This window comes from Gymnodraco acuticeps, unplaced genomic scaffold, assembly GCF_902827175.1.
Source record: "Gymnodraco acuticeps unplaced genomic scaffold, fGymAcu1.1, whole genome shotgun sequence".
In the NCBI taxonomy this organism is placed as follows: Eukaryota; Metazoa; Chordata; class Actinopteri; order Perciformes; family Bathydraconidae; genus Gymnodraco; species Gymnodraco acuticeps.
Genome location: NW_022991219.1, coordinates 3,429,354 through 3,448,015, shown reverse-complemented (window position 1 = coordinate 3,448,015; position 18,662 = coordinate 3,429,354). Strand labels below are relative to the sequence as shown.

The window sequence follows — 18,662 nt, the reverse complement described above, 5'->3', positions numbered from 1 at the left end:
AATGTGGTATCCCCCCTTATGAGGCCATATTCAATGTAAAAATGACTAGAGAAGTTTTTGATTGTACCAAACGCCGGTCAAGTTACATAGAATGTCACAGAACACAATCCAGTAAATACTGCAGCTAGAACTGTCTTGTCGTTCCAGACTAAAGCTTGTAAACATAAAACATTCTATTGTGCAGTTCTGAAAAAAATTAAGCAAGACACAGAAAGATATTTTAAATTCCCTTTGTTTATTAACATAACCCACTTTTGAATTTTTTAAAATACAAAGTATCAAGCATATATGTTAAAATTACTTTAAAGACACATTTAATCAACTTGCAAATTCATATATATTTCTATTCACCTCAAGTTGTATCCAGCCCTGCACATAGCTTTTTGATTAACCTGTTGAATTGCTTATATATTCACCTTTAAAACCTTTGATGTCAGCCTTGAATAATAGAAGTTTTACAATTTAACATTGATTAAACTTCAAAGCAACATTTATTTGTCATAGTGTTCCTGTTTAGTCAGCTTCATTCAGCTACCTTCTACACTGTGAATAATACATGTAAGAAACTTTCCTTAAGAATTCAATTACAAATATTTTTTTAAAAGGCTACAGCAAAATTCCCAATATTTGTTTGTAATGGCGTGTCAGTAGGAGTTTCAGAGATGGATATCTCAAAACTTTGGTACACATCCCTTAAACAATCTGGAAGAAAAGATACAATTAGGGTTGAGTGTAAGAAAAAAGGTTCTTATGATTAAATGGTACATATAAATTCATCTGTAGAATAAAATGGTATTCAAGTAAAACAGGACTCATGCAGTAAAACATTCTTAAAAATAGTTGTTTGGCCATAATTGCAGTTTGTCATCATTCATCATCATGATTATTCTTTAAAAACAGACAAAACATTGTGATTGGGGAAACCTCACCAGTCCCTTTCATGGGGCTCTCTGTATGGTATGCCTAAAATACTAAAAACATCCTTCTCTGTCTTTGTAGTATATGGAGTGCCGCCAAACACCTTTAAGCTACCCTGACGCACCACATCTTTGTTCAGGGAGTGTTCCGATAAGCTCATTCTTTTTGTCTTTGCCATGGCTCTCATTGAGCGGTTGAAGTGTGCCGACCCAGTGAAATACATGATAGAACACGCAAACTCGTTGTAGGGCACGACGATGATGTCCAGCCTGCGATGGCGGTGGTCTGGCAAACGGCACACGCCCATGTACTTCTTCTGCTCTCCGTTGTCCTCGTGGCTCACCAGGTCATCCGTCAAAAACCCTTAGAAATAACATTTATTATTAAGGTTTCTCTTTAGGAAAGAAAACATCTTAGAAAGACATCAGGCAGTTTTTGAAGGTCACCTATTATGCAAAATATTTTATACATAAAAATGTGTCGCCTCTGCGTTAAGAGAGTCTGAAAGTTTCAGGAACAAATATTCTCTCTCTTTTTGTCCTGATCCATTTATATAAAAACCTGTCTGAAAATGAGCTGATTCGATTTTGGCCACTTTATGATGTCATAATGATGTTTTGGCTTGTGTAACCATTAGCCAATCACCAACCAAGGTAACCCCCCCCCCACCTTATCACCTGAATCTCCTCCTAGAGCACCATTGTGTTCTTTTTAACCAAATATCTCTCAGAGGGGCGTGGGGAGTGGCTCCTTATTTTCATCTAAAGTAACAGACCCAGAATCAGCACTTTTGAAACAGGGCTGAAACAGAGGGGATTATGGGATGCTACAATGCATGATCTGTTTGGTATTTCGAGGCCAAACACTTCAGAGACATGTTTTGTATATATCTGAGACCTATAATATATTGATGAAAAACAGTGTAATAGGGGAGCTTTAACACCTAAAGAAGATGGAGCTTACCACTGTCACGGAGGCTCTGCAACAGTTTGCTGAAAACCCCTTTGTGAGATTTGCCATCAGGGTGAGTTATAAGTACGTCAACATCTCCACACGTGGCTTTTCCCCGACGGTAGGAGCCACACGCCATCGATAACAGGCCTGGGTCTACTGCATGGACAGCATCCTTCACCTGCACATTAAAAGACAGAGAATATAGGCTATCGTCTTTCCGAGTATGGAGGAGGATTTTTTTCAAATATTTGGATATGTTCTTTAATCTTACAAGTACGCTTTTTAGCCTTATCCTGGGAGGTAGGTTTGCTGAACCAGCACATCATTTTTTTGACAAGCCGGAGGGAATACACCTGCTTTAGTCATCTATCTAATGTGCACTTTCTATCTGGCAGCTTTCAAGGAAAAATAAGTAATACAATATGAAAACAACTAGTCTTGTACTCAGCGCCCTGGAGTGAACAGGTATCTGGCTAACGTAAGATGCGGCTACTTTTAAGGAGTAGTTTTCCCCTTTGGGATGCTCCGCTCCGTGAGAGCACAGTCTGGTTTTCCCATTATCAAGCAGTCAAGGAAAGCTGACACAACCGTTTTTCTACTTCCAGCATCTCCTTCCAAATGACTGAGGGCTTGAGGGGGAATCTTTTTTCAGAGATACCTCACCTCATGTTACATACTGAAAGTGGTGAAAGATGCAGGCATATTTCAGTCTTTTATACAGAATGATGATGTAAATATTGCGACAGATGAAGATGCATTACCACTTTCTCTATGGCAGCTGCTTCTTCTCTGGGCATTCGGTCCAGAAGATCATCGTAGTGCTTGAGTCCTATTTTCTGAGTGGTGCTCAGGTGGGCTTTTGTGCGGATGTCCTCCAGTGTGCGAAATCCCTAAAAGGAAAAAACATTTGAAATCAATCTGAAAAGAAAAAAGCATGTTATATAATAAAAATGTGTCTCCTGAGTCGTTCTTTTCTCTGTTATGCACTTAATTATGATAACATATTTTAGTTCACAGCCTAACTACAATTCCTTGATGATTTTGATGAAGAATGCAAATGTTTTTCATAGTTTCTTTGTTTTTTATAGGGATTCACAGCCCAACAAATTATATTTTTAAGGATGATACTTCAGTTGATATCTGAGAGTTTACAAAATCAGATAATTATATTAACATATATATTATTCAATGCATCTGACATGTATTAACAAACATTTTAGAAAGGATAACTTATATTTTGTTTAAGGTTCTCTTATGGGCGCTTTCCCAAGCCATGGTCTGTTTGTCTACTCCAAATCTGAAGAAAATGGATACTCAAGGGGCATGTCAGTGTTTCCCATACATCAATTTATATATATTTTTTTGGTGGTCTAATGGATAGTGAGGTGGGCTGATGATCGGAAGGTTGCGAGTTCAAATCCTGCCTGGAACACCACTACTAGTGTGCCCTTGAGTAAGGCAGTTAGCCCTCGGTTACTCCAGGGAGAATGTCCCTGTAATTGGTCATTGTAAGTCGCTTTGGAATAAGGCGTCTGCTAAATGCCTAAATTGTAAATTATATTTTTGGGAGAGTAAACCCCACAGACCCTCAACTCCGGTGTGTCTCACTCATTAACAACGAAACACAGAGCAACAACAACGTTGTCTACAGTAGCCATGAACTCGCATGTATTTTCTTATTTGAGGGTGGATGCGTGGGCCACCCGAATAGGTTAAGGGGCCTTTGGATTTTCTTGCTGACGGGGGGGGGGGGGGCACATTGATTCTATTTGCCCCCACAACTAGAATCAAATTCTGTGGGAAACACTGCATGTACATAGGAGGTGGACCAGGAAATGTACTTTCAGAAGCCTTTCTTATTGGTTGAAAATGTTGCATTAGAAAATTATAAACAGAAACAGTGAAAACCCTGCGTCTACAAACGTCACTATTTTTATGGACTTCATTTAGTATATTCTACATGTTATCTTCAGGCGAGATGTCAAACAAGCATTGGTTGTTAATCTGTCTTGATCTAAACAAATGCCTGCGTAGGCAGCTTATAATCCCTATGTTTTGGCAGAACCAAAAAAATCTGTGAAAAAAAGGGATTGTTTCATGTTTTGCCAAAACCAAAAACATAGGGATTGGGTCGGTGTATATTCTCATTGCATTTTAACTGCACTAGGGATCGCTTCGAAATTATGTTAAACAACTCTCACAAGGGGTTTCTAATCGGTTGGGGTTGGTCTGCTCTGGACAACGATTACTGTGTCTAAAACTGCACAAACTGATTATTGATTTCAACAGACAACCTGCTCTTCACGTAGCTCTGCATGCCGTCATTTAGGTGCTTTTTTTTTCTGGAGATAGGCACTCCTCAATCCACTCCTCCATAGTAAGACCCCCCCGGAGGTCGAAGTTAACCTTAAATGTTTCCATTTTAAGCTTTGTAAGTTTGTTTCGTAACGGAAGAAATGTAAATATATTTATAAAACTGACAAGTCAAATCAAGCAATCTGATTGGCCGATAGTGTTTTTGCGGACCTCTTTGATTACAGATTTGAAAACATCGCTGCTTGCTTTAAAAGTAGCTCAATTCATTATGTCAAACCTTGGAAAGTATCTAGATATCCCTGCCCTGATGCCAAAGGAACTGCACACTGAATATGTTTTGCCGTTTGATGTCTATGTCTGGACCGCTGCGTAAAAAGGAGGGTTTCTGCCCCGTCTGCTTTCTTGTTCCAGTATGAAACCCCAACGGTATACTGTTTTTCTCAGACGCGGAGGGATACTGACTTGTTGTGAAAAGTAACTTACAATTCTACCAGTATATCACGACTAAGAACCAATCAGATTGCTTGATTTGACTTGTCCGTTTTATAATATTCAAATATAGCATGATAGGTCCACTTTAAGCAAGATTAGTACTAAGGGGACTTTTTAGTTAGAAAATTAACGTTTCTATTAATCCTTCATGTCCTTCAGTTTCTTGTTAATTGTCAGATAGCAGATACACGACAAAATATGCAATAAAGTAATTTCAATATAGGGAATATAAATCAGCAAGAAGATTTTCTAAATCAGGTTATATGTCTGTCTTACCAGTTGGTACCACAGCTGTGCAGTTTTAGTCCCTGCACCCCAGATGTTAGTAAAAAGCTCCAACACTGGCACAGCATCCCCGAGGTGGTCTAGCTTCCGCAGGTGACCGCTCTCCATGATCTCATCGATTTTGTCGGCCATGCGTTTTCCAATTCCTTGGATCTGGCAAGCCTCCTAAAACAAATAAAAAAAGGTTTGATTTAAAATTAACAAAAAATAATCTTCCTATTGTGCATTAGAATAATATTTATACTTTCCCGTCATCAAATTAAAAGCACTTGCTACACACACAGTCCAGACACTACCAACAAAAGGCTTTCAGGCTACCTGGTAGGATGTTATGGGCTTGTGGTAACTCTTCAGAGCGTTGACAGCCTTGGAGTAGCTCAGCGCCCTCCACTTGTCCCCCTTGTGAGTGTAGGCCTTGGCCAGCACTTCCAGTTTGTCCGTGATGTCCTTGTTGAAGTTATTACTTTTGGACTGAGAAGACTGGGCACAGACCCACTTCCCTGGGACGACGCTCTGAGCAGCAGAGTCTGTAGCGGGCTCCAGGCTGGGGCCAGGAGTCTCCTCTTGGGGGGTCTGACCAGTGATAAGAGCTTCCAGGTCACTCTGAGAGACCCCGTCTTCTTCTCCGCGCACTTCCTCTTGAGTGTCTAGGACTGCCTGAGAGTAAAATATGAAGGTTATGTTATCAAATTGCAATATGGAATAGTGCAATATCCAAATGGCAATTGGTGCAATATTTGGTAAATGCTAAATATGTGAGCAAAAACATTCTTAATAAAGTATTGTGGTGCTGCAGAGAAATCAATGCTAAACAGTATTCTACAGACTTAAATAGACCCTATTATGCTCATTTGTAAGTTCCTATTTAGTGTCTCTACTGTGACATGTCTCCATGCTTTAAGTAAGGGATAATGTGCAGCGACGCGGTCATTATGGGGAAAAGAACACCGACAGGCTGATCAGGAGCCCGACGCGAAGCGGAGGGATCTAGATCGGCATGCAGTTTGCTTTTCGGCCAAACTGTATACAGTTAAATCGAACTGACTTGTTTGTGCAGATGTGAGCGTCCTTAACAACGGTCAATAAGTGCTTGACAGCGGTCTGTCTGTTCTGAATTAACAATGTGTCACGTGTTCTGAATTGACCAATCAGAATCGAGTATTCAACTAAGCCAAGTAATAATGTTCAATAAGCTCTTTATTCTTCTCATACTGCCTGTGCTGCAGCACCTCTTTTCACCCTCTGTCTGAAACCAGAGCCCAGTCTGCTCTGATTGGTTAGCTGGCTGGCTCTGTTGTACTTGGTCAATCGCTTAGAGATGACCCGCACATTAGTCCATCACGTATAATGTGTTGGAGCCCTATTCTATAGAAGCTTGAGTGTTACCTAGTGATGTCACTATGTTGCGGAAGAAATAAAGGACTATACTAGAGGCGTTTCCAGGCCTCTGGAGGGAACTTTGGTAGTTTAGCCATTGCAGACCATTTACATGCACAAACTTATATAATACACTACAGGAAAGGGAAAACCTAAAAACCATAAAATGGCCCTTTTAATAAAAAATAATCTGTGTTTGGTAGATATCACCTTAAAAGAAAATCACAAGATGATCTTTTTTATAATACTGAATGAAAATCTGAAAATGTTTTCAATATAATTTACTCAAAATCGTGCAGCCCTAACTACAACAAACACAGACGTGTTGTTTTTATGTATTCGATGTCAAGCTTTTGTTCCCTATGGTACAAAATGATTACAGACTGCAAAACCTATACACAGGAGCAGGATACCTACCATGTCTAAGGTCTCCTCTTGCTTGCTGTGATCAGACATTGGCTCAACAATAGCGTTTGCAGTCGGCTGGACATCTGGCAGCTCTTCTTCAATGTTTTCATTCTTTGTTTCAGATTGCCTAAGTGGGGAGAACATTAAAAGAGATTTTAAGACTGACAACTCGTTGCATTTTCAAACATATGTATGGCGTTTAATTTCAAAGGACTTGTGGAAATGCTTCGTTTTGAAAGGGACAGCCGAACAGTAGTAGTAGTAGAGTAGGTCAATAGAAAGAAAATAGTTCCTATATAAAACTGCTCGCAACAAGATCTGTGGATTATCTTGAGTAAAACACTCAGGATTAATGAAATTAGTTTTCCAAATGTATTTTTTGGGGGCTTTGAAAACCACAAGCCAAATGCCAATTCATTCCATTTTATTCGAGAGAAGGCAGACATCTTTATGGCTGGAATTTAAGACTCTGCAACTTAACATATTACAATTTAGATTGATACAAAGCACTACAAGCTAAATAAAATATATGTAATTCTGCGCTTAATTTCCCTTTAAGTAGTAACTGTGACGTACAATTCAAAAGTGGATTCCCATTTATGGTTTTCTCTTCTGCAAAAAAACGATGTATGTGATAAACTGGAAACATAGTAAAATCAAGATGCAGTTGCATTAAAAAAGTACAATAACATGATTTACCTCTTGGGTAAAAGAAGGCTGTAGCTGTCAACATCCAGCAGTTGTTTCTGAGTGATGCACGAGCTCAACCAAATGCATTTCACCAGTTGGACTCCAGAGGGCATACAATCCACTTTAAGTAATCGCAACGCCCTGTCACTGTCCATGCTGTCATCCACAACAACATGGGTGACACCGGGAGACAGCGCTCTCTCTGTCTGTCCTCCATTCTGCTCAATTTGCCTTTCAAAGATCTGGCATCTGGCATTTCCTATTCCAGCAGGCAGAATGTACACTGTGACGCCTTTAAAACAGTTTCCTGGGACAGAAAGAGGAACATGTTTCAAAGAGGGAATATGTTGAATTTTTTTGGCTTCAACTTTGGGGTTTCTTCTCCTAATACAACCTTAATGCAGATCACACACGCACGTGCACGTGCACACACACACAATAATAACCATTGACATCATGTTCTTCAGGTTTCTTCTTCACTGGGGGAGCATCCTTTCCCTGTAACACTCTGGCTCTTTTAACTTTGGGAAAGGCTTTCATAATACCGTGACGAGGCTCCATTGTGTCTCTTGAAGGAGGGTGCCAGAGGCCTGTGAAATGGTAAACAGATGTATTTATTTATTATTTAGAATTTCGTTCAGTAAAATTCATCCACAAACCTATAATAAAGTCTGTGTGATACCATCAAGAGCAACCATGTTAACTATGTCTGAGTTGGCAGTAGTTACACATTGAAATATTGACTGAATAAAAGTATTAAACATTCGCAAAATGCTCCTTTTGCCGCTGTGTGATACTTATGCCATAATTTTTACTATTTGACAGTAGCGATGTTACACTGGAAGAATGCTATATTAAAATGGAGTGCATTCTTATTTACATAATGAAGTAATGCAAGTATCCTAATCTAAATGTACTAAGCACATGTATCTTCATCTTAATTAACTAGGTAGCAAAGGTATATGCAGACTGTGTATGCAGACTGATTGCTACCTGTTAATGTTAAATGATGTAATACTACAATACATCCATAAATGTATGTGCAGCATTTTATGTTAAATCTGGTCATTGTGGAAGTAACTTTGTCTGGAGTCGGTGGAGTAGTTACATTTATATTAACAAAACATGTGATGCCTGTTGATCTCGAATTACTTTCATGTATCTATGACAGAACAGTACACTTCTTGTACACTTGTTGCATAACATTGCTCTGCATTGTCAACATTATATATTGTAGCAGTAACACTAAGTAGATTTAAACCATATACAGTCTATGATTTAAGCACACTGGAATAGAAAACATTGGGATCAGTTTCAGCTTGTACTCAGTACAGATATCCAGCTAGCTGACACAGCAGTTAATACAAAAGGCTTAATTATCAATCTGTGATAACAATATAATGTCTCACGAGATTTTTTAACGATAAAATCGTGTTAGCTAACTTTCTTTAGCTTGTGCTATCGGGCTCTAACCCTAAACAATCGATATTAAAACTGTTTATTTTTACTCAATGTTTAAATCCAGGTTTAATTCACTACAATATATAAAAGCTACAACTGTACTTTTATTTCCAAAACGCTTTTAAAAACTAACATTTGGGCTCTTACCCTCAAATGGAACCATACGAAAAGAACAACAGCCAAATCAATTGCTTCACTTCCGGGTCATTTACGAATATAAATATATATTTTTAAATCTATTTCAATAATGCTTTGATGTCTTTATATTACACCATGTAATTAAAATTACTTTTACCACTAAACAGTTGAATTAAATTATTTTATATATTTGAATACAATTTCTCGTTTACGTCTTTAGTTTACCAGTTGCTGTGGTTACGACCCGTAATTTACGGGTCGTGTCCGGAAGTGGCCCTGTGTACGAGAAACCTCTTTAGAAACATGGCTGTGCAAAACTGGACTGATATCCTGAAATCATCAAAGAAAACAGCTTTAATAAGCGATGGTGAGGGACTTCAAAAGAAAACGACGCTCCACAAGTGTTAGATATGCTTTTGCCAACATTGCTATATTCATTGTCATGAACTTAGTCTGCTAGCTAGCTCTCAAGCTAACAACAATGTCACTTTGCGAGAACCAGGTGGCACAACAACTAGCCTTGTAGCAAATTACACATGTTGTTAACAGAAATAGACCGTTAAACTCATGCTGTAAAATATGTTTTGACAATTTATTAAGCCCTTCGCCAGGAGCCTGTAGCAACATTTCAGAAAAAGTTGTGTCTGACTAAAGAAGTACACTTTGACTCGCTTTTCTAACCTGCCTGTAGAGAGAAGTTATGCATTTCTACTTTTAGCATCTAGCTAATTTTGAGTCTGGTTCTGCTTCCTGTTAGCATCTCTGCTCGCTTTACATTACTCCCTGAAGTACCTTTTATTCATCCTTGTTGGTTTCTTTTTACAGCTATACAAAATTAACCAATAATGCCATGTTGTTGTGTTAGTACAGACTGTAGTTGTATAGGTTGTGCTAAACTAACATTATAGTATTCTGGTGTGTTTTGTTTTGTTGTTAAATGGTAATTTTATATGAAAAATCGTTTCAAATTCCACCTCCAGGCAAAAGGAAAATCCACTACCTCTTTACAGATGGAAAAGAAATGTCAGAAGAGTACGACTTGAAAACAGATGAGCTCATTGGTGAGAAATACATCTTGAGTTTCGAACAGAAGCATGTAGCTACTGCCCTTCTGGTTTTTAATGGCATAAGTTTATGTATGTTATAAAAACGTTTGATTCTTTACAGTACGAAAGTGGCGCCATAAAAGTACACTCGGAGATCAGGGCCCATGGCAGGTGGAGGTCGGGGAGCCTCTAGCGGGCCCTGACACTTCTTTGGATTCGGAGGTGATCAAGGAGAACTGCTCCAATGTAGGTTTTCTTTCTTCTATAGTTAATTCTCTTCCTTCTTTACTTTATAAGTTCTCTTTAATCTTTGAAGAGAAAACACTAGTGAATATCATGTCTGCAACATGGATTTGAATGTTTCTGTTTCCACAGCCTGTGCTAATGCGTAAAGACACAAAGAACAGCTTTCAGTGGAGAATCCGCAACCTTCCCTTCCCTAAAGATGTTTTCAGTGTTTCTGCAGAGCCTTCTGACAGATGCATCGTCGTTAAAACGTCAAACAAAAAGTAAAAACACTGGGTTTCCCATTCTATATGTTCTTATCATTCCTGTGTTGTACACTCGTTGCATGTAATCCTCGTATCCTCCCTATAGATGGCACTGTTTACAATGCATTTGTTTACACAGGAGTGTGATAAACCTTTGACATCCTCTCCATATCTCCCCAGGTATTATAAGAAGTTCAATATTCCTGATTTGGATCGCAATGAGCTGCTATTGGAAAACTCTGCCGTCAACTTCTCTCACGCAAACAACACTTTAATTATCAGCGTAAGTCCTACACAACAATCACAAATACATGAATCTTTACCAATAAGGTTGTGTTACCAATTGCTTTAAATGTAAAGATGTAAGAACTAAAGGTTGATTCTTATTATTCTGACCTAAAGTCTTGAGTGCAGGGAACCATTTATTTTATTCTCAGCAGTAATTTGCAAAGGTAGATGAACAAAAAAGTTTAATTGTGTTTTATTTAAAGCTTTTTATGGGATGATACAGTATTTGATACCAATTTTTAAACTCAAGCCTTCCCTTTGAACATCAATAACTGAAGTTTTTGACATAAATATTTTTCTTTGTTTATGATTTCTTTATGTTTTGCAAGCTCTTGCAAAAAGATTTACAGTGAAAGATTTGCAGGAGGGAAATGGAGCAAATGTTTAAGTAATACATTTTTTCTTCTCTCTCGTCCAGTACAAGAAACCCAAGGAGATCTTAACCCTGGAACAGGAGCTACTGAAGGAGCTGAAGAAACTGAAGGGGACCGACGAAGGGGATGTGGACTGCAAAACTCAGTGAATTCGGACTGTGGGAGCGAGGGGATATATTCTGCGTTGAATTTAAAGCAGAACCTCACTGCGTCATGTTCAAGTCACATGTGAGCCCACGTTTATGTATTCCTTCTACTCGGATCCCTTCATTAAGAAAGCATTTGCACAGTGCCTTGTCAATCTGTTCCTAATTGGGATTCATTTATTACGTTAATATTAACATTTTCTCCTTCTGGATATATATGATACAGACATTCCAGATATTGGTGTTTTAAACCCTCACAACTAGATGTATTACCTTTCTAGGTGAACCAAAAGTGTTTTCTCTAATTATTGTTTTTGCAAAAAATAATTTACATAAAAAATTGTATCGCAACAGTGTCTATTTTTTTCGCTTCTCGTTCCCAAAACTACTAGGGAGCAAGTTTGATGAGGATCACATAACCTACCATCCTCCTTTCATTGATGTCCTTGTAAAACACTCAAAACACACAATGCCTCATCCTTGTTCGTTCTGGGGTCACCGTTACCAGCACATCCCATTTGTGTTAACTGAATACCCTCATGTTCTTTGCATGTTGTAGCCCACCCTGAAAGCCATTACTGAAAGTCTGGTCAGAGAGCGAGCTAGTGTTACTGTTCCCCCTTTACAACAGAGGGTCACTCTGACTCTGTGGTCTGCAGCTCAAACTACATGCACAAAAGTTAGGAATGTTGCAGGGCTTTGTTCCATCAAATTTGATATTACTAACACATATAAACACGGCATTACAGATAACAAATCCTTCAGATAGAATATTTTTAGATTTGTTTACTTATTTCAGTAGACCATACAAACACAGTCCAGTCAAAAAATACTTAGACAGTGGATACAATTGTTTGCAGAGCTGTTCAAAAGAGACAATAGCATTTAAGTATAGCTTGTTTCAACCGTGTGATTCCTAGCATTTTTTTTACCACTTGTCCAAACCCAGAGAGCAAGTGCAAAAAGCAGAAACAAAACCACAGGTCTCTCACTAGTGCTTTGTCTTCTTCCAGATGGAAAGAACAAGAGTACAAAAAAAACCTAGCCTGTCTTGTTGTTTTGCAAATTCCTTTGAGGGATCTAATTTTAGAAAAATAAATACATACTTGATTCGTTTGTTCTCTTTTAAAATAGGTGCTGTGTTGATACTACTTTGTGCGGGTAAATAGCAAGCATTCATTCAGAAGTTTAGTTATTTACTTCAATGCTTTAGTTTTGAGAGCTTGAACTGCATTCAAAACAAATTCCTCCAGCAACAAACACCAACTCACAAATTGGACATCCAGCTCATGCACTGTGAGAGCAGCCGGGTCCCTGTGTTCGGGGTCTTCTTCCTCCCCTGTCGTTTGGCCTCTGATGGTCATGCTCAACTGCTTCTGGGAAGAGGGTTTCTTTTCTGCCTCCCTTTCATTGCCGAATGCCTCTTCCCAGCCATTCCCCCTCTTTCAGCCGATGCCACATTTTGCCACACAGGCCCCGATGCTATTGCTGCAACCCTTCAACTCCCTCTCCGCAACCCCCCCGCCACCACCCCTTCAACCCCTCCCTGTGTGACTGGCTTCTTTTTGATAACTGACCCCTCCTCGTGTTATTATTCGAACCCACTATTGTATAACATGCCCTTTTATATGAGGTTTCACAAAGGGCCCATTTGATCAGAGGGTTACGGTGTGCGATCGTGAGAAATGCAACTACATGGTGGTAACCTTTGTTTGGGCCAAAATGGTGGGCTGACCTCATCGCTTTTAATGCATAGCTCGGGCTATTCAGGCCCAAGTCTCACTTGCTGAGCACATTGAATTCAGTAGCCTGTCACAGATATTGCCCCTCAGTTATCTGGGTCTCTAGCTTGAAGAAGAAGAAGAAGAAAAAACAACAGTTTTTTCGGGGGGCAACCAACAATGTATGCTTTCCATCCCAAAACACTCAAGAGAAAAGCAGCACAGCTTGTGAATTGATTCTTTAGTGGTTTTAATATACACTCTACAATAAATATTTCCATCATTTGACGTCATTTACATTTTTACAGTAAAAATATATTCATATATGTAGAAAAAAAAAAAACAGGTTAAAGATTCTCCAGAATGGCCTCCTTAAGGCAGGATAGCATGTCGACTGAGACTCAGATGCTGTAACCACAAGTAAATCCACAGATAGCTGCCGTGTCTAGCTTCATTGTACTAATTTCTCTTTTAAAACATTCTTTGTTGCTGAGCTGGTTTTACTTCTAACCAGAGGTTTTCATTCAAGGCAATATTGTTGAGCACTTCGGTACCTTTCCTGCCCATTGATTTTATAAGTAAAAATCTGTCCTAAAATCTGTCTGCATTGGAAATAACTAACAGATTAGATAGTCAATGGTTACATACAATCCAGTACAAAGAATTACACAAGTCCACAAAATGAGGCAAAAAGTGTATGGGCACTTGACTGTAAAAGTTAATTTCTCTGGGAGCACTTGTTTCCCCTTGTAGTGGTTCTTTTGTGCGGGTTCGTCGCTCAGTGGTTTCAGTCTTCAGCGGCCCCCTGAGCGCTGGTGATGCGAATGCTTAGTCCGCTTGCCTAAAGGGTTCGCAGGGACACGGAGGGGAAGGTCATCAAACGGCCTCCTTTCGCTGAGCAAGTGGCCCCTGGGTAGACGCTTCATGAAGTGGGCCTCCCTCTGGTGCTGCTTGGTCTTGGAGGCCTTCCTCGGACGGCCCTTGCGTGTGAAAGCCATGTACCAGCCCTCGTACTTGGCGTTCTGCAGCGCCGTGTAGTTGTTTTCCAGAACAATCTCAGTGAAGATGCAGTCCTTGCCTCGTCCTTTCCGCTGAGAGAGAAAAAAGACGGGGGAGAGAAGTTGAGGTATGTTGGAACACTTCCAGAATGAGAAAATCGTCTTTATTTCCAGACAATCAAATACTCTTTGAAACCATGAGAGGGCTGTTCAGAAAAACTCAAAATCCAATTTGTTCTGGCTTTTGAATGCTTCTCAACAATGTGTTGCCATAAGCTGCAAATCTGGAAATGTCTAAGAAACAAAACATACTTCAAGATGTTGCTGTAGCCATATTCAGCCACACAAACTATGAATTCCAGATTACCTTGCCGATCAGCTTCCCCCTCTTGTTCATGCATATGTAGTATCCCGTCTTCACCCCTTTGATGCGAACACGACTTCCAAAAGAGTCCGTCTCCACTTCGAGTTTAGCTGCGCAGACAAACACATCACAACTAATGAGATGACACAGTCCTGACATGGTGCAGGCATGCAGATAATGATGTTACGGTGTGTGAGACAAATGAATTATTTATGTACGGTGGGTACTGTAATGAACTGGAATTACATCACTTCAACATTTAATGTCAACACTTAATGGTTTTTCAGGAGCAGTGAACCAGTATCATGAAGATGACATATACATTCCCTCTCTTAACCCTTTTATAGTCCAGTAGCCATCTTTAACAAAGCATGTAAGCCTGCCAAAAAAGCACCAAATGATAGTTATTTCGCACTGCGTGATTGTTGTCGAACGTCAGTAAATGCTGTGCTGTGATGCAGCTCAGACTGTGGAGAAAGGAGAGTGAGAATACTGCGGTCAGGGACACAGCCACAAGCACAGAGCAGCGGTCAGATTTGGGCCACTTACAAAAGTGACACCCACTTTGTGTGTGTGTGTGTGTGTGTGTGTGTGTGTGTGTGTGTGTGTGTGTGTGTGTGTGTGTGTGTGTGTGTGTGTGTGTGTGTGTGTGTGTGTGTGTGTGTGTGTGTGTGTGTGTGTGTGTGTGTGTGTGTGTGTGTGTGTGTGTGTGTGTGTGTGTGTGTGTGTGTGTGTGTGTGTGTGTGCTGAAAGGTTTAAAAGACAAAAGAGCACACAGGAGAGGCAAGGAGAGGAAAAGGTATAAAGTGAAGATGCTGACTTCACCGCTCCTAATAAATTGAGTCATACATTGAGTTGTAAAGCAATGAAAATTCCTCATAAAATGAACCTCCAGAAACCGGGCAGCAGGCATAGAGAAGGGGATGGATCTTGGTGGTGGCTGGGGTGGAAAGATGGCTAGACACACCAAACTCCTTTGGTGACAGGATTTCTGCTCCCTTTAGGTTTAAGCTAGTTGTTCTGCTTGAAGCAAAGAGTATCTCCCTTAAGTCCATCATTACATGTACCGAGGACTTATAGCCTGCCAAAAACACAACAATGTAGGCCTATATATATATATATATATATATCATCTTCAAAGGCCTTAAAAGGTTGCAACACTAATGCCACTAACGATGTTTACAATTGCAAACGGTTTCTCCTGGCTCTAACATTTTCCAGCAGCCTGCCAAGAACGACATAATTTATACTTATTTTCAACAACAACAACATTGAATTTAAACTATTCCCGTGTTTGTAATGTGAACACGTTCACTTTTTGTATTGCTTTTCTGAGGTTTAAAATAATTGAAATGTAACAATGGCGTTTAGCTGTCAACGGTTTTGTTAATCTCTCTGTGGCACACCGGGGCTTCAAGTAAACAAGTTTCTGCATCATTGTAAAGAAAGCAAAAAAGATCTCACATTTAAAAGAAAGAAACGTGGGAAAAAAATGTTTAGCTTTATATAATTGGCATAAGAGATGTTTGAATATGTATTTGTTCGCCACTTAAGGTACGAGTTTTGCTAGGCTATAGCCTAATGTTTAAAGCTAAATATTATTGTTCTCGCGATATTTTGAAAACTTCTCTCGCAAATTCACTGTCCATGTCCTGCCTATTACTAAAACGTAACATCTTATAGACACTGAATTGTGTTTTTTGTAATTTGTAGTTGTATTATTATCTCTTTTAATAGTTTCTAATATACATTGGTCTTTTTTTCTTACCGTGCACCGCTCCGTCGTCTCCGTTGGCGTTGACCCTCTTGTTGGCCAGGACCTGGACGTGTTTCCCGCTGGTTCGGCTGTACAGCTGGTAGGTTCGGGTCAACCTGCGGCTCATCCGGTCCGACAGCCGGCTCTGCTCGGTGACATGGTGCTTGAAATTAGGTGGGGACTGCACAGTGTTCTGTCGGACAATAGAAAACACATGTCACTACATGTCAAATTACTTTTTAATGTTTTTTACTTAACAACTCGGGGGAAAAAGTCAACTATGAGTGAGGAGACTAAAGCTTGCCAGTCAAAAAGCCGTTTCCCAGGCCCACAGTTCATTATGTCATTAATCACATTTAAAATAAGGCCTCCTTCTTTTTTCTTCTTTCATGTAGGCCTATTTGTACATGGACATGTAGGTCTATCTTCCTTTTCGAGATGCTTTCATGGACCCTCGGGGATGACATTTCCCTCTGATAGGTTGTTTTTACCACCGATGATCTTTCACCCCTTCTTGACTTCTTTTTTTCTCCTTTCAGCCCTTCTCCATCCACATATGTTTTAACAATTACTTTATGGGCCAGAGCTTACCTCTTTTCAAGATGTTTGAATTGTTGCCAATTGCCATAGCACTCATAATAAAATGTTTTCATTGTTATTGCAGCCTATTGCAGATGTAGAGACTCTAAAGTGCGGCGCCTGCATACCTGTGTTAACTGTTATCTACTTAATTATAAAACTTCACGCAACATTAATGATTTGTTATTGAAGTGCAAATTTGAGTTACCTGTGCGTAAAAGCAAAGCGCCGTGAACTGAAGTAACCTGGGAAAAGAAAAAGCAATTAGAATATTAGAATTTATGTTCAAATGCAAATGAAGTTACAATTACAATATGTTGTCAAATGTTTACTTACAGATAACCTAACCTCGATGTTCTCAGCCTCATCTTGTAATAGTTCAAATATTGCTTCATGAATACTCCACAGATTCGGTGCTGGGAGCTCTCGGAAATAAAGTTCCTCCTGGTGGGGATTTCAGGTCCGTTTTTATCCCCCTCTTGTGACACATAGAAGATGATAGCCGGGACAATTAAGAGATCCAAAAATTGTTAACGTCCCATGCAGGATACAGGATCCCCTCTCCTCTCTAGTGAAATATTAATAAAGTCCAGAAGATTTAAATGCGCCTCGGTTCCAATCCAAACTGAAAGTCCGGAGAAGTGTCGCTGTCACCGAGCCACCTCCATTAAATCCTCTCCGTGTCAATCACTTTTTTTCCGTAAAGAAGCTCTTGATTAAGGTATCAAGTCGAAATAAATCCTCTCTGACATTCAATGGCAGAGCAGTGGCGATTATTTTTAGTTTTACGCACGGATCTTTAGGCATCAGCGGTGAGATGCGCGCCGTGAGTTTCCTTAAAACAAGCGGTTACATTAAAAATGTTCAATGCATCCCACAAGTACCAACAAGGTTTTAATGATCTGCTGTACAGTCGCAGCTAATTGTGTTACAGCTGTCCCTCTATAAGATGCACGGATAGTGAAAAAAACTCGAATGTCAACCTTCTTCCCACACGTGTGTTTCTTGTGGTCGCCTCTAGTCCACAGCATCTGTCTCCCTCTACATTTAAATACTTTAACTTGCGGGAAAGTCAATATCCTCTGCGAGAGCAGGCGGAGCGTCCGAGCTGGAGCCAATTTGAAACTGAATACTTATTAAAACGCTTTGCCTGCACGTATTTGCGCACAAATCCACAAGCACATCATTCACCAATGAGCTGAATGTATATTTTTCAACAATATGAACATATGACAACTTCCAATTTTGTATATTAAAAAAAAAGAGATATCAAGAGAAAAGATACCAACACACAAACACATTTAAAATCAGCTTTCGGCTTCTTCCAAATGTTGAATGTATTCACAATTATACACATTCATCTAAATCATGCATGCCATGTATCTTCATCCATGTTAAATCACAGTGTACATCTATAAGCAGACATGTACACATGGAAAAATTCCCTGGCATGTACTTAAGAAAATCTACAGTTACATTAACTTATTCCCTGGCTGCAGGTTAGAGGTTGTTTGGTGGTCCCTCAGGATGGACCTTGATGTACTTTTTCATCCTACATATGTAAGTAATATGTATTCCATGTGAACACATGACACAGAATGGTTTTCACATAACATCTAAAGCCTTCGCCTTGGATACAAATGTTCTCCTGCTTGCAGTCACTCTTCCATAACTTTTCACAAACCTGGGTTGATTTTCAAAAGTGTCTCTGGCCTAGGTCTGCTTTACTTTCACAGCAAGACATACTGCACTATATCATGCAATTATAAGGTGATTATTCTTTACAAGGTATACTATGAACTCTGGCCTGTCAGAAACTACATTGATCAATTGTGTTGACACTTTTTTTGATCAAACACA

The 18,662-nt window shown here is 39.5% G+C and overlaps 3 protein-coding genes across 4 annotated transcripts; 1 reads left to right on the top strand and 2 right to left on the bottom strand.

The window, feature by feature from the left end:
- Positions 1 to 216: 216 nt before the first annotated feature.
- poll (polymerase (DNA directed), lambda) lies at positions 217 to 9,109 on the bottom strand. Of its 2 annotated transcripts, none has more exons than XM_034239110.1 (9): positions 9,049 to 9,109; positions 7,887 to 8,030; positions 7,450 to 7,747; positions 6,760 to 6,877; positions 5,284 to 5,622; positions 4,957 to 5,130; positions 2,634 to 2,762; positions 1,882 to 2,050; positions 217 to 1,281 (listed from the first exon to the last, which is right to left on the bottom strand). In XM_034239110.1, the coding sequence occupies exons 1-9, from the start codon at positions 9,062 to 9,064 to the stop codon at positions 926 to 928; spliced, it is 1,743 nt and encodes a 580-aa protein (XP_034095001.1). In that variant the 5' UTR covers positions 9,065 to 9,109; the 3' UTR covers positions 217 to 925. The 2 variants fall into 2 exon arrangements, with proteins under 2 accessions (XP_034095001.1, XP_034095002.1); XM_034239111.1 differs by having other exon boundaries at positions 7,986 to 8,030; positions 9,049 to 9,066.
- Positions 9,110 to 9,298: 189 nt separating this feature from the next.
- dpcd (deleted in primary ciliary dyskinesia homolog (mouse)) lies at positions 9,299 to 11,735 on the top strand. Its single transcript, XM_034239284.1, has 6 exons — positions 9,299 to 9,406; positions 10,020 to 10,100; positions 10,207 to 10,331; positions 10,461 to 10,594; positions 10,757 to 10,859; positions 11,283 to 11,735. Exons 1-6 carry the CDS (start codon positions 9,343 to 9,345, stop codon positions 11,385 to 11,387), a joined length of 612 nt encoding a protein of 203 aa, XP_034095175.1. The 5' UTR covers positions 9,299 to 9,342; the 3' UTR covers positions 11,388 to 11,735.
- Positions 11,736 to 13,453: 1,718 nt separating this feature from the next.
- On the bottom strand, positions 13,454 to 17,817 carry fgf8b (fibroblast growth factor 8 b). Its single transcript, XM_034239261.1, has 5 exons — positions 17,139 to 17,817; positions 17,011 to 17,047; positions 16,236 to 16,416; positions 14,471 to 14,577; positions 13,454 to 14,196 (listed from the first exon to the last, which is right to left on the bottom strand). The coding sequence occupies exons 1-5, from the start codon at positions 17,195 to 17,197 to the stop codon at positions 13,900 to 13,902; spliced, it is 681 nt and encodes a 226-aa protein (XP_034095152.1). The 5' UTR covers positions 17,198 to 17,817; the 3' UTR covers positions 13,454 to 13,899.
- Positions 17,818 to 18,662: the final 845 nt, after the last annotated feature.

Excerpts from the sequence above, each read along its gene's own strand:
- poll (XM_034239110.1), bottom strand. Across the intron at positions 7,748-7,886 it reads TGAAGAACATGATGTCAATG|GAAACTGTTTTAAAGGCGTC; the intron begins GTTATTATTGTG and ends TTTCTGTCCCAG. Across the intron at positions 1,282-1,881 it reads GCAGAGCCTCCGTGACAGTG|GGTTTTTGACGGATGACCTG; the intron begins GTAAGCTCCATC and ends GTTATTTCTAAG.
- dpcd (XM_034239284.1), top strand. The coding sequence starts at position 9,343 with ATGGCTGTGCAAAACTGGACTGATATCCTGAAATCATCAAAGAAAACA. Across the intron at positions 10,595-10,756 it reads GTTAAAACGTCAAACAAAAA|GTATTATAAGAAGTTCAATA; the intron begins GTAAAAACACTG and ends ATATCTCCCCAG. Across the intron at positions 10,860-11,282 it reads ACAACACTTTAATTATCAGC|TACAAGAAACCCAAGGAGAT; the intron begins GTAAGTCCTACA and ends TCTCTCGTCCAG.
- fgf8b (XM_034239261.1), bottom strand. The coding sequence starts at position 17,197 with ATGAAGCAATATTTGAACTATTACAAGATGAGGCTGAGAACATCGAGG. Across the intron at positions 17,048-17,138 it reads ACATCGAGGTTAGGTTATCT|GTTACTTCAGTTCACGGCGC; the intron begins GTAAGTAAACAT and ends TTCTTTTCCCAG. Across the intron at positions 14,197-14,470 it reads GGGGGAAGCTGATCGGCAAG|CGGAAAGGACGAGGCAAGGA; the intron begins GTAATCTGGAAT and ends TTTCTCTCTCAG.